The following is a 13,698-nucleotide window of genomic DNA, read 5'->3' as shown; positions in this document are numbered from 1 at the left end:
ACTTATGCTTGTAAGCAAAAAAAACTTTAAAAAAAAAAAAAAAAAAAAAAAAAACTTTGATTAGAACAAATTTGAAAGCGTTTGCATAAGCAAACTTTTAAATTTTTCTGTTTAAATTGATTTAGAGTTACTAACTAACTGTGTTAAACATGTTTTAGCCATTCTGACGAAAAAACGTGTCCTTAAACTGCTAATTAATTTAAGGTTGGTAACCGATTATGATTAAACTGAGTTGGTAATTACTAAATATACATGCAGTTCTCGAGAGAAAAAGGAAAGGTAAAGGTACATATAAACCTTTCTACATTAAAAATATAAAAGTAAAAAGTACAAAAAAAACTAGCAGCTCGTAGTTTATTGGTTCCCTTGTGTCACTTTTTTTGTCTTGCTTTTTGTTCTTCACTAAGAAAACTAGCTAGCTAATTACAAGACTTCCCCCGGAAACGGTAGAAAAAAAAAGAAAAAAGAAAAAAAAAACTGGCTTTTCCTCTAACTTTGCCTTTGTCCTAGTTCTTAATTTTCCATAGTGTTTCAACTCTCAGCAAAACTCTCAGGCCTACCACCTCTGCTCATCTCCTTCAATGATGTCATTTTCTCTCCTCACAGTTTTTGGTTGGTTTTCTGTTGAACCCAGTTTGAGAAGGCTTGCAGGGTTTTCACGTCGGCTCTGTAATGCTTCATTGTGAACTCCAGCAGCATCGACCATGTGAAATCCGGGTATTTTCTCGGACTCAAAGTATCTACCAACCCGCTCGGCGGCTTCACGACTTTATCGTCTCTCGGACACAAGAAGAATGCAAGAGACTTCCTTGGTGTTTCACTGTTCACCACTGCCCTGTGCAGCCCGCTCTTGTACTTCCCGTTTGAAAGAGCCTATAAATTAAGCAAAAAAACAACAAATTAATCCCATAACAAATACAATTAAAAAAAAAAAAAAAAAAAAAGATTTTTGCACTCTTATTCTCTCATACGAAGTCCTGTTTACTTTTGACATTTGAAATGAATAAATTAAAAGAGAACAAAGAGCCATAAACAAACAGTTGTGTGCATGTGCGGAAATTAGTTCCCTAAGACAAACTAATTCGAATGTTTTGCTTACCATGAAGGTGTCACCAATGTTGACTACAAAGGCATTTAAATTAGGGCTAATGGAGTGCCATTGATCATCAACAAAGACTTCAAGGCCTCCAACTTGGTCTTGGTGAAGAATGGTCAAAGAAGTTGGGTCACAATGAGGGCCAGTGCCTAAAGTCTGCTCAGGTTTCTGACACGGTGGGTAGTAATTAAGCCTCATTATCGAATCATTGTCATCGAAAAACTCCTTGAAGTAAGCTCTGTCGACTCCAAGGCTCAGTCCCAGAAGTTCCATGATCCCAATAGAAAGTGTGCTCATCGCCTCACTATAATCTTGGTAAACCCTCCTAAACACAAGAAAAATAACACAAATGGTAAGAATTAATTAACGAAACGATTCAATTACGGCAAAGTTTGAGTAACATTGCGCATACCCGAATTCCTTGAATTCTTCTCCCATTTTGTTGCAAAAATAATCTTGGATAATATTGGTTGAGCCTTTTTTGGCGGAGTAGCTGAACGAGAGAGTCTCTTTCCACGGGAGTTTTGAGGAGAATCTGCCAGTGAAGCTACTGGCATAGCCACAGCTCTCCCCTGCTTTCCTTTGAGCTCTCTGTTTTTCGGAGAGTGGCATTCCAAAAAAGTCATCCATGCAGCGGTGAGCGTCCGCGATGAGCTTGTCGTTGACGCCATGATTCACGATGAGGAAAAATCCATGCTTCTGGCATGCCTCTCCTACAAGTTGCGATGCTTTCGCAGCAGCTTCTTTGTCGCCCGAGAGAAAGCCTCCCAAGTCTATGAGTGGGACTCGGAGCTCGGGAGTATTTTTGCAAGGCTTTTCGTCATCGGGCCATATGAACTGACTCGGAATTTCAGTTTGGTACCTTAAAACTGAGGCATCAAAAACCAATGGTTTCTGGTCATCCTCTTTGTGCTGCTGGGTTTTCTGCGTTTGTGGGGAGGGAGGTTGTGCCATGGTTTGCATGCTGCTGGGTTTGATCATGCACTCAACAGCCGTTTTTGCATGAACAGAAAATGTATGTGAGTTGGGGGAGGAGGGTTTGGGAATCTGATTGAAATACAAAGGAGAGGAAGGGAGTGAAATAATAAAGTTTGAGAGGTGTGATGAGAGAAATGCCAAGGCCGTTCTTATTGGGTGAACGAGTGAACAAAAATTGGAATCTTATAGCTAGCTCTCCCTCCTCCTTCACATTATATTTGTTTGCAGAAAAGGGCTTTTATATAGGGAAATTGCAATGGGCGGGGCCTGTAGATGGGCAAAATTGGGAGAGTAATTGTCTGTATGGTTGTTGCCAAAAAGCGTTTCCCAATGGCATTTTGGCACTTCCCTCTGTGGAGGAAAATGCTAATGTCACCCACTAAAATCGTCGAAAGGGTTCAAGTGCCACTACTAGACCAGCAAATAATGGTACTCCTGTACTATTTTCTATGGGAAATAATAATTTTGGAAATGATTTCTGTGTGTGTATATATAGTATATTACGTTACCAATGTTGTATAAATTATATAATTGGACCAACCATTTTCAGTGCCTTGAGAGATAAGAGAGCCACCATTGTCTCTCTACGAAATGCTTGAATTAGCGATTAATGACTTTGTGAAAATTTGTTTAGGCTAGTGATTAGAGAGCGTGGGCTGATGTGTAGGTACAAGTAGGCTAGATGAGGCTTCGAAACCTTCTAATATAACAAAGCAGAAAAAGAGGGTTAAAAAGAATTAAATTAGGGAAAGCCTTTCATCTAAAACATATATTTAATTAATTTCCCCACATTTCCTCAGTCATTTAATTTTCTCTAGATGAAAATATATAAATTTTACGTTCATTTACTTAAATAATTGAAACATATCACATAAAGAGAGCAATACGAAGTAGTTGAAGGTAGAGTTCTTTTGACACAAAAGCTTAAGATCACGAGGAATTTATGCAGTTTTCAGTGGGGATTGCAAGAGGTTGTGTTGAAGAGAAAACAAAATATGAAAATTGCTAGCTAGGCGCTTGCATGTAACTGTGATTTGGCAAGCAATGGAAACGGCCAGGGGGTTGCTTGACATCAGGATTAATTTCCAGATAAACTACATGCAAGAGAGAGGAGAGGTAGTGAGAGAATTAGAGGAGATAGTGAGAAAGTGAGAGATAGTGAAGAGAGAGAAGAGAGATTAAGTGAGAGGAGTGAGTGTGAGAGAGAGGGTTGGATTTGGGGAGAGGGAAAGAGAGAGGAGAGGTAAGAGTAGAGAAAGATATTGAGAAAATGGTGGATGAGTTATTTTGGTTTTAAAAGCCGTATCACTTTGCGCGACAAAGGATACAAGTATGTGTAACGAAATATTGGTTGCGCAAAGTCTTAAAAAAAATTTCCCGTGTCCCATTTTTGGTGCCCGCCCAAATTTTTAGAGTTTTGTGCAACGAAGTGTTAGTCGTGCAAAGTTTTGCACGACAAAGTGTTGGTCGCTCAAAGTTTTGCGTGACGAAAAATTGTTCGCGCAAAGTCTTAAAAAAATTTCCCGCGACCCATTTTTTGTACCCGCCCAAATTTTTAGAGTTTTGCTCGAAGAAAAATTGGTCATGCAAAGTCTTAAAAAAAATTTCCCATGTCCTATTTTTGGTGCCCGCCCAAATTTTTAGAGTTCTGTGCGACGAAGTGTTGGTCGCACAAAGTTTTGAGTGAGGAAAAATTGGTTGCGCAAAGTCTTAAAAAAATGTTTTAAAAAAAATTCCCCCGCCCATTTTTGGCTCCCGTCCAAATTTAAGGATTATGCGCGATGAAATATTAGTTCGTCGCACAAAATTTATAAAAATAATTTTTATAAATAATAAAAAAAAATTATTTTACAATTTAAAATATAAATAAATTAAAATAAATAAGGTTTACACGACCAAATGTATATTCGTCGCGCAAAGAAAATAATTAAAAAAAAATTAGTTTAACAATATCAAATATAAAAATAAATAAAAAATAAGTAAATAACGGTTAGGTGATGAAATATTGATATTCGTTGAGCAAATTTTTTTAAAAATAATAAAAACTTATGAAAACAACTATATTTTAAAATTTATAATATAAAATAAAATAAAATAAAAATTGGTTTGTACGACGCATGTATACAACTACACTTATATGAATAAACGAAATATCACACTTTAACGGTTATTTTAACTTCGATTTTGATGATTTTTTTACAACTACACTCCTTAACCCTATATGAATACAATGAATGAATGAATTCGATCTTCAATTTAAAATATTTACACTAATGGATACCACAAAATCTTATATTGTACTTAATGAAAGTATAAATAAACTTTAAGTGTTAGTGAATCTATTGTTTTGATGGGATACGCATTCTACGAAACTAGTTTCAATGATTCAACCATCCAAGTTGTTTGTATATACTTCGAGATCGCAAACGCCAAAAATCTAAAAAAACAAACATTTAGAGATCAAGTAACGAGACAAAAGTTTTAGACAGTTATAAACAAAAAATCACGATTTAACGGTTATTTTAACTCCGATTTTGATGATTTTTTACAGCTACACTCCTTGACCATAATGAATACAATGACTGAATTCAATCTTCAATTTAAAATATTTACATTAGTGAATACCACAAAATCTTATGTTATACTTAATGAAAGTATAAATAAACTCTTAAGTGTTAGTGAATCTATAGTTTTGATGGGATACGCATTCTACAAAACTAGTTTCAAAGATCCAATTGTCAAACTTGTTTGTATATACTTCGAGATCATATACGCCAAAAATCGCAAAAAATAAACATTCAGAGATCAAGGAATGGGACAAGATTTTTCGACGGATATAAACAAAAATTCATGTTTAACGGTTATTTCAACTCCAATTTTGATGATTTTTTACAGCTACACTCCTTGACCTTATATGAATATAATGAACTAATTCGATCGTCAATATAAAATATATTTTTCTAACAAAAATCCGATCCGAACTACAATAATATATTTTTCTAACAAACACCCGATTCGAACTACAATAATAAATTTAAAGCTACTGAATAAATATATATACCGTTCAATTTCTTAAGTGTTATACATACAAAATAAAAAACGAAAATAAATTTGTTTAGGCGACGAAATATTTGAATTACGTTGCGCAAAGATTTTAAAAAATAATTTTTATTTTTATTTTTGTAAAGACTTTGCACGACGAAGTTTAAAGTTTCGTACTTTGTGCAACGATGTGTGATGTTGTTTCGTCGTGCAAATTTTTGTAGCACAAAGTGACTTTGCGCCACAATATGTTTTTCGTCGCGCAAGAGTTTTGTTGTGCCAAGTGACTTTAGACGACGATGTGTGTTTCGTTGCGCAAGAGTTTTTTTTTACTAGTGGTATTTGGGGATCACCGAATCGAATTAAATTATCATCATAACAACCATTTTCGTTACATGAAATAATATGTGATTGAATTACATTTCACATATGTTTTAACTTTTTCATATAATAATATGTAATTGAATTGAAATATCGTCACATTAACATTTTCGTTACATGAAAGTTTTTCCTCATAGCTAGGGGATTTAGATGTCATTAGGATTTTCCAGATGAACGACTTGACAGGGACTATAACTCAGGTACTAGTGCAGAATGACACTCACCACCACCACAACCCCCCCCCCCCCCTCCCCCAACCCAAAAAAATAAAAAATAAAAAATAAAAAACCTTCAGGTGCTAGGGTTTTGCATGTCATGGGAATAGCTGGGTAGAATGACCAAAGGGTTGCCCTAACAGTCACCATCTGTACTATGTAGGGTCTAATTAATTGCTGACTGATATCACCATTGCTGTCAGCTCACTAAGATGATGATATTGAATGATATGCAACGAATATTTGATAACGAACGTGTAGAACATCGTGTGTTTGTTTTCTTGATAGAGAGATAGGGAGAAGGTGGACCAAGATTTTAACAGTTCATCATTAGTACTGTAGAATATATATTTGGTGTACTTAATTACGTACTTGGGATAGATTTTTAATGGACAACAATAAATTGAACAATGCCTTCCACTTTACAAAATGACTGATGAATAAGCCAAGCATCACAAGAGAAGAGACATATTCTATTGATTCATGAGCATTTCCTTTACAAAATGAGATGTGCACCATGATCGAGAATAATTACATAGCAATAGCTACAACAGGCCAATGCTTGCTCGTTGTACCCAAATTATATGCTGTGGCGTATCATTTAGCAATCAAACGACTATGTAGTATCTAAATAATAAGCTCTATAATTTATCTTTGTAACTATCTACACCATGCAAATTTAATATCCTAGAGCAAGAGCCTGGTTCTGTTTTTAACTTCCCTTTTATTTTCCCTTCTGTTTTTAATTTTTGTGTTCATAGCATCTTAAAGCTATGTATGCCGTGTGTGTGTGTGTGTGTGTGTGTGTAAGTTGGAAGAAAGACGATAGAAAGGATGCATAATTAATTTATATTGGGGGAGAGGGATGCATAATGTATATTAGTGGGGGTGGGAGTGAGAGGGGGAGGGGGATAGGTGGGGAGCCTCAAACCCGGGTGAGAATTTATAACCATTTTACTTTTTAAGTTTTTGAATTCTTCAAATTCATTCCTCTCCTTCTCCCAGTCCCACCATCACCTTCAGTATTATTCATCACCTATTTTCTCTATCTTTGGCAAGGTACTAAAAATTATTAATTAAAAACGAAATGGTTATAAAAAGGTCTTTGATTCAATGAAATTTAAAAACGATGAAGCATTATAATTTGACACTTTAGTGATCATTGAGTAGATGTGGGGCAGACTATTGTCAATAATTTAATAAAAGGTTGAAATTAATTAAAATTTTCAAAGGGGTTAACACATTAGAAGCGTGTCACGATTCTAATATGTGGTTTACACATTTTAAAGCACCACCAAAAGAAATAAAATCCCATTAGGTCTGAAGGAGTTGGCAATAAAGGTCAAGTGATTAAAGGCAACTAGCATCGGTGGTGGGTAATTTGATAACACTGTGCATGCATATATAAGCAGCAGCCAACTAGTTTAATAGTTTGAAGCAAAAACACAAGTCCATGGAAAACTTGATTGGGTTCAACTACAAGTAGAAAGTGAGTGCCATATATTTCGTCGGCAACATGCTTCAGTTCCTTTCATTATCCACTAAAAGAATTGGTTTCTTTTTGCCCCATATAGACATCAAACATCTCCTGGTGGGACCTTTTAGGATTCGAGGTTTAAGAAAATAATTGATACAGTTTTCACAAATCCCAATTGATTATAACGAAGATTTCATTTCATAGTAGTGGAGAAGTTGGGTTTAATAGAAATGGCCTTCACAGGCGAAAGGACATCATTTGCAGAAAAAAAAAATGTCAAACTTGAAATGGTCTGAGGTCTCCGTCACAAGTATGCATCGTGATTTTTGTCATGGTTCATCATAGAAAAACACCAAAATTTAAAGTTGGGTATAAATGTGTGTATATTCGTATTTTCTTGAAATAAGGAAAAAGAAAATGGTGAATTGAACTGCATTTGTCATACTTGCAACAAGAAGGAGACGCTCCAACGTATCATACAAAAGAAGGGACAAAAAGGTTGTGTGGCAATAGAAATCTATCGCTTTTAGTTTCTATTCATCTTTATTCTCCTTTTTTTTTTCACCTTTGTAAAATGTGACAAAAGAAAGTATAAGCATAAACATGTTGTTGAGAATGCCTCATATTGATGAAGAAGAGATCTTGCATAGATTTATAAGTAAGTTGGATTACTTCTCACGCTACCAATTGATTTTATAGTGAAACCTCAACTTTCTTTATGGTATCAGAGCATGTTGTCCCATGTGTGAAGCCCAATGGCCACACGTACTTAACATCATCTCTTTGTGTTGTTTACATGTTTGACTTGAAAATCCGCTACAACATGATGAGACTTGTTGAGAATGTCTCACATTAATGGAGGTGGAATGTTGCATGAACTTATAAGTAAGTTGGGCTATTCCAATATTGCTTACTGATTTTATGGTAGAACCTCAACTTTCTTTACATGTGGGTGTTGTCTAATTGATACTCTTCTCTCACACATACACACATAGGGAATTGTTATTAGTGATAACAGTGTTCATCAAGAAAACCAGAAAATATCCAGAAATATAGAGAGAAATAATGAGAGAAAGAATGATAGAGAAGAGAGATAGAGAGATGTAATATTTTCGTGTATTACCAATTGATTACTTGCTTACAAGATCTTTACACTTATATACCCAAGTGTTATCTTATCTCCTAAGTTTCAAAACCTCCTAACTCTAACTAACTAACTGTCTTTTATATCATTTTTACACATTTTGACCTTGACCATACTACCCTTCTTATGCTAGTCAATATCCCCCCGTAATCTTAACTTAGGGAACCAAGTTTAAGATTGTAACAATGTTTGACAAATAATGGCCCATGTAACCCCTTTGTGAGAATATCGGCAGATTGATCTTCAGTGGGAATATAGGAGACTATTAAATCACCTTGTTGCACCTTCTCTCGAACAAAATGATAATCCGTATCCAAGTGCTTGATTCGAGAGTGAAACACTGGATTTGCACTTAATGCAATCGCAGACAAATTATCACAGTGTATAACAGGTGATGTGGGCAGAAACACATCCAAATCCTTCAAGACTGCCCTTATCCATGCTAGATCAGCTGCAGTGTGAGCCAAGGCTTTGTATTCTGGTTCAGTAGAGCTTCGAGAGACAGAACCTTGTTTCTTGGACTGCCATGAAATTGGATTATTGCCAAGAAAAACAAGATAGCCAGTCACAGACCTCCGAGTGTTCAAATCGGCAGCCCAATCAGAGTCTGAAAAAGCCTCGAGACTCGGTGTTGTAGCTGCAGAATATACAATACCATATTATATTGTACCCTTAAGATACCTCAAGATTTTCTTCACAGCTCCAAAATGAACATCAGTTGGTGCTTTCATAAATTGGCACACTGAATTAACCGCAAAAGCAATATCCGGCCTAGTAAATGTCAGGTATTGGAGAGAACCTACAATGCTCCTGTAAAATGTAGGATCAGGCAATGACATTCCTTCAATGAGAAGCAATGAGTTGTGTGGCTTACATGGTGTTGTGGATGGTTTACAGGAATCCATTCCAGCTTTATGAAGCAAATCTTTGATATATTTCGACTGGTTGACAAATATATCCCCATTTGAAGGATATGAAATCTGTAGGCCCAAGAAATAGCTGAGTCTGCCCAAATCTTTTAATTCAAACACCTCTGATAATTCATGAATGACCTGTTGAATTTGGACAGAATTAAAACCTGTCAAAATTATATCATCCACATAGAGAAGGAGGATGATGATATCAGCACCAGTGTTCTTTATAAATAAACTTGTGTCAGACAATGAAGCATGAAACCCCATAGCACACAGATAAGTGGTAAACTTCGAATTCCAGGTCCTTGGTGCCTGTTTAAGGCCATACAGGAATTTAACTAGTTTACAGACATAAGTGGGACATGTGGGATCAAAAAAACCTTGAGGTTGGTGCATATAAACCTTTTCTTGTAAATCCCCATGCAAGAATGCATTTTTAATGTCCAATTGTTTCAACTCCCAGTGATTCATCGTAACTATAGCAATAATGATTCTCACTGTTGTATGTCGAACAACAGGACTAAATGTCTCAGAATAATCAATTCCATGCTCATGTGAAAACCCTTGAGCCACCAATCGAGCTTTGTATCTCGATACACTACCATCAGACTTCTTTTTGACCTTGTAAACCCACTTACTACCAACCACAGATCTATTACTAGGATATGGAACTAGCTGCCAGGTCCCCTGAGCCTTGAGAGAGTCATATTCTTCCTGCATAGCTTGCTGCCAATGTGGGAGACTTGCAGCTTTTCGAAAATTAGAAGGTTCTTTAGTATCAGTGATCTCTGTCACAAATGAATAACCACCAGAGAACACTTCATCTTCTGTAACATGTAAAGACTGTAATTCTAGAAAAGATGTCAAATAGGCAGCATAATCTTGCCGTTGTATAGTCCCACTTTTCAATCGTGTAACCATGAGATGAATAGACACTGCATATGGGGACATGGAATGATTTTCAAAATTTTCACTGAATTGAGAAGAGATAGGAATCAATACCTCCAGTTGGGAACTATGATGGACAGGCAACAAGGGTGATGCATTGACTTCTGCATTGGAGTGATGATGGGAAGATGATGGTTGTGAGTAGTTGGAACGATTAGCAGATTCATGAGATGCTTCCATTTCAGAACTGGATTGCACACTTGACACTTGCTGCTGAGAGACTAGATCTAACATTGAAGCTGCACTTGAGACAGATATTGTACTATGAACTGCAAGAATAACCATTTGAACTACAACCACATCTCCTGATATGTGCTTAAATTGTTCAGAACGAATACACCCTCGAGATAGGACTTTTTTTTTTATAGGGAAACACTTCCTTATTGGATATGACATGCCTGGACAAGATCAATTTACCAGTGTTCATATCATAACAGATTGCTCCTTTGTATCCCAAAGCATAACCAAGAAAAACACATAGTGAAGATCTAGGTTGAAACTTATTACTGGTATATGGGCGCAGTAAAGGATAAATGGCAGTGCCAAACACTCTAAAGTTATGAATATCTGGTGTTTGTCCAAACAAAATTTGATAAGGAGACTGAAACTCTAAGACTTGAGATGACATTCTGTTAATTAAGAGAATTGCATGAGCACATGCATAATACCAGAACATTTGAGGCAAACTTGCTTCTGCCATTAAAGTAATGGCACTTTCTACTACATGACGATGTCTCCTTTCAACAATACCATTATGTTGAGGAGTATAAGGACAGGAAATCATGTGGGAAATACCCTTACTTGCTAGAAACTCCTTAAATGGTTTACTCATATATTCACATCCCCCATCAGACTGAAAACATTTGATTGAAGCATGAAACTGATTAAGCACAAAAGCTGTGAACTTCACAAAAATTGAACAAGCTTCTGATTTATTGATCATAGGAAAAATCCACATGAATCTGGAAAATTCATCTACAAAAGTAATGTAGTACTTATATCCTTCTATAGATTGGATTGGAGCTAGTCCCCATACATTGGAGTGAACTTTCTCAAACAAACACTTAGCTTTATTTTGTCTTACTGGAAATACTTGTCTACACATTTTCCCTTGTACACAAGAAGAACACAAAGTTGGACAAGTATCTTTACTAGTACTAATGTCAGCAGTCTTCAACATTCTGGCTAAAATATCCCCTGATAGATGGCCTTGCCGTTGATGCCAAATTGCAGTCCTTACTTTCTGTCCTAAGAATGCAGCACATCGACTCAACCTTGTAGCAAATGAGTTGCCAAAAACAATTACTGGAATCTTGAAAAGTTCCCCATCATCACTCATTCCGTGGTACAAAATCACCCTTGTTGCTTTGTCCTGTATAAAGAAATCCACATCATCACAAATAAACCAACATCCATTATCTTTGCATAACATCTTAACAGAAAGAAGATTGGCAGTAATTTGAGGCACATGCAACACATTATGCAGAATTAAAGCATTATTTGGAGTTGTAATTGTAGAAGAACCAATGTTCTTGACTGCCAAACCTTCTCCATTTCCAATTGTTATCTTCTCATCTCCATTGTAAGAATTGACTTGAGAGAGGGCATGAACATTGGAAGTCATGTGATGTGTAGCTCCGGTGTCTAGAATCCAAGTATCCCCATTGGATAACCCATGTCCATTATTATGTGGTGTATTATGTCCAATATGAGCCTGTACAGTCATTGCAGCCAAGGAAGAAGGTGGTGGAGTACCCTGATAAGCAAAATTATTGCGATGATAACACTCCAGTGCAATATGTCATCTTTTCCCACAAATTTGACAAGCAAGGAACCCTGAATTTCCAGTGGCAGCTCTGTGATAGCAATTAGCTGCTGTATGTCCCCTCCTAGAACATATTTGACACTCAGGTGAAACACCAGATATGTAAGATGTATTGCCATTCCAGGTATTACTCTTTTGAAAACCATTACTGGAGAAACTACTACCATTCTGTGACTGAATACTTTTACCATTGCCAAAAAAATTGCCATTAAAACTGCCAGCGTTACCTCTGTGACCAGATGGATTTCCATTACCAGAGAAGTTTCTTGAACCATTAGTACTTCTATGATCAAAATTACCATTGTTATGATTGCCATTATACCTCCTATTGCCCCCTGAAAAATTGCTCTTCTGGACAAATCTGTCACCATTCCCCACAAAGCCAGAACCACCATGAAACGCATTGGAGTGTTCACCATCATACTCCCCTTGAAATCTGTGAGAGTTGGAACTTTCCCCAACTTCGAAACCGTTATGATTATTCTAAAAAGCACTGGAGCCATATCCATCTCCATGAACATACATTGTTGTCATAGATGTACTCAAAGACTTCATTCGTGATTCAATATTAGCATCTGCACCAAGAAGTTGAGCCCTCAAAACTTTATATGATATAGGAGAATCCCGAGCCAATATCACAGTCTTTATCATTTCAAACTCAGGAGGTAAGCCAGATAGCACAACTATAAGAAAATCATTCTCAGTGATGATTTCTCCAGCAGACACTAGTTGATCCTTAATGGCTTTAACCCTTAAAAGAAACCTATCCACAGATTCCCCACCTTTTTGGATAGTGTGGAACTCACTTTTCAGTTGATTGATTCTAACCATAGAGACAGACGCAAATCTTTCTTGTAAACAAGTCCAGGCCTCACACGCAGTCTTACTACCAATAATGTGTTCCATAACATCATCAGATAGTGTAGCAATGAGAAGACTGAGTAAGGCTAGATTCTTCTTCACCCAATCTTTATATGCCACAGTAACTTCAGTAGTAACCCCTGACTTTGTATCAATAACAAATCTCGGAGGACATGGATCTTCACCCGTGAAATGATAAAAAAGATCATATCCCCTAAGAGCAGACTGAAAGTGGAAACTCCATTTAACAAAATTGTCATCCTGAAGCTTTACCGTAAGCATCCCAAGTAACCCTTCAATCTTGACATTAGACGCCGCCATTTTAATACCAAACAACGAAACAAAATATGTTCTTGAACCCTAAATATGCTACCCTTCTTTGCTAATGGCTATCGGCCTTTTTTTCTTTCTTCGACAAAAAACACGTTTCACAATCAAACAATGGCTATCGGCCTCTTACGAACTCAACTAATGGCTATCGGCCTTTGAACTTGCTAACAATGGCTATCGGCCTTCAAATTCATAGAAAAAGAACACACACTCTTCACCTAGAACATATCACAAACAGATGGTGTGCAAAGCGAAAACAGAAACCAAGAACCTGATATGAATGAACCCCTTAACCCTTTTCGACAGAAAACGATATGACCTTGCAGCCATCATTAACCTTCACTCGCATTTCTCTAATCTCCAGCGGAAGAAATGGCACCAAGAATCGTCCGAGCGATTAATACCATGATAACAGTGTTCATCAAGAAAACCAGAAAATATCCAGAAATATAGAGAGAAAGAATGAGAGAAAGAATGATAGAGAAGA

The 13,698-nt window shown here is 36.6% G+C and overlaps 1 protein-coding gene across 1 annotated transcript; it reads right to left on the bottom strand.

Moving 5' to 3' along the window:
- Positions 1-274: 274 nt before the first annotated feature.
- LOC137721421 (gibberellin 20 oxidase 2) lies at positions 275-2,288 on the bottom strand. The gene is made up of 3 exons (XM_068460513.2): positions 1,509-2,288; positions 1,100-1,421; positions 275-873 (listed from the first exon to the last, which is right to left on the bottom strand). The coding sequence occupies exons 1-3, from the start codon at positions 2,075-2,077 to the stop codon at positions 601-603; spliced, it is 1,164 nt and encodes a 387-aa protein (XP_068316614.2). The 5' UTR covers positions 2,078-2,288; the 3' UTR covers positions 275-600.
- Between the last annotated feature and the right edge of the window lie 11,410 nt (positions 2,289-13,698).

This window comes from Pyrus communis, chromosome 1 (genome assembly GCF_041283825.1).
Source record: "Pyrus communis isolate YQ-2024b chromosome 1, ASM4128382v1, whole genome shotgun sequence".
In the NCBI taxonomy this organism is placed as follows: domain Eukaryota; kingdom Viridiplantae; phylum Streptophyta; class Magnoliopsida; order Rosales; family Rosaceae; genus Pyrus; species Pyrus communis.
The sequence above is the reverse complement of the archived record's forward strand: the minus strand, read 5'-3'. Positions and strand labels throughout refer to the sequence as shown.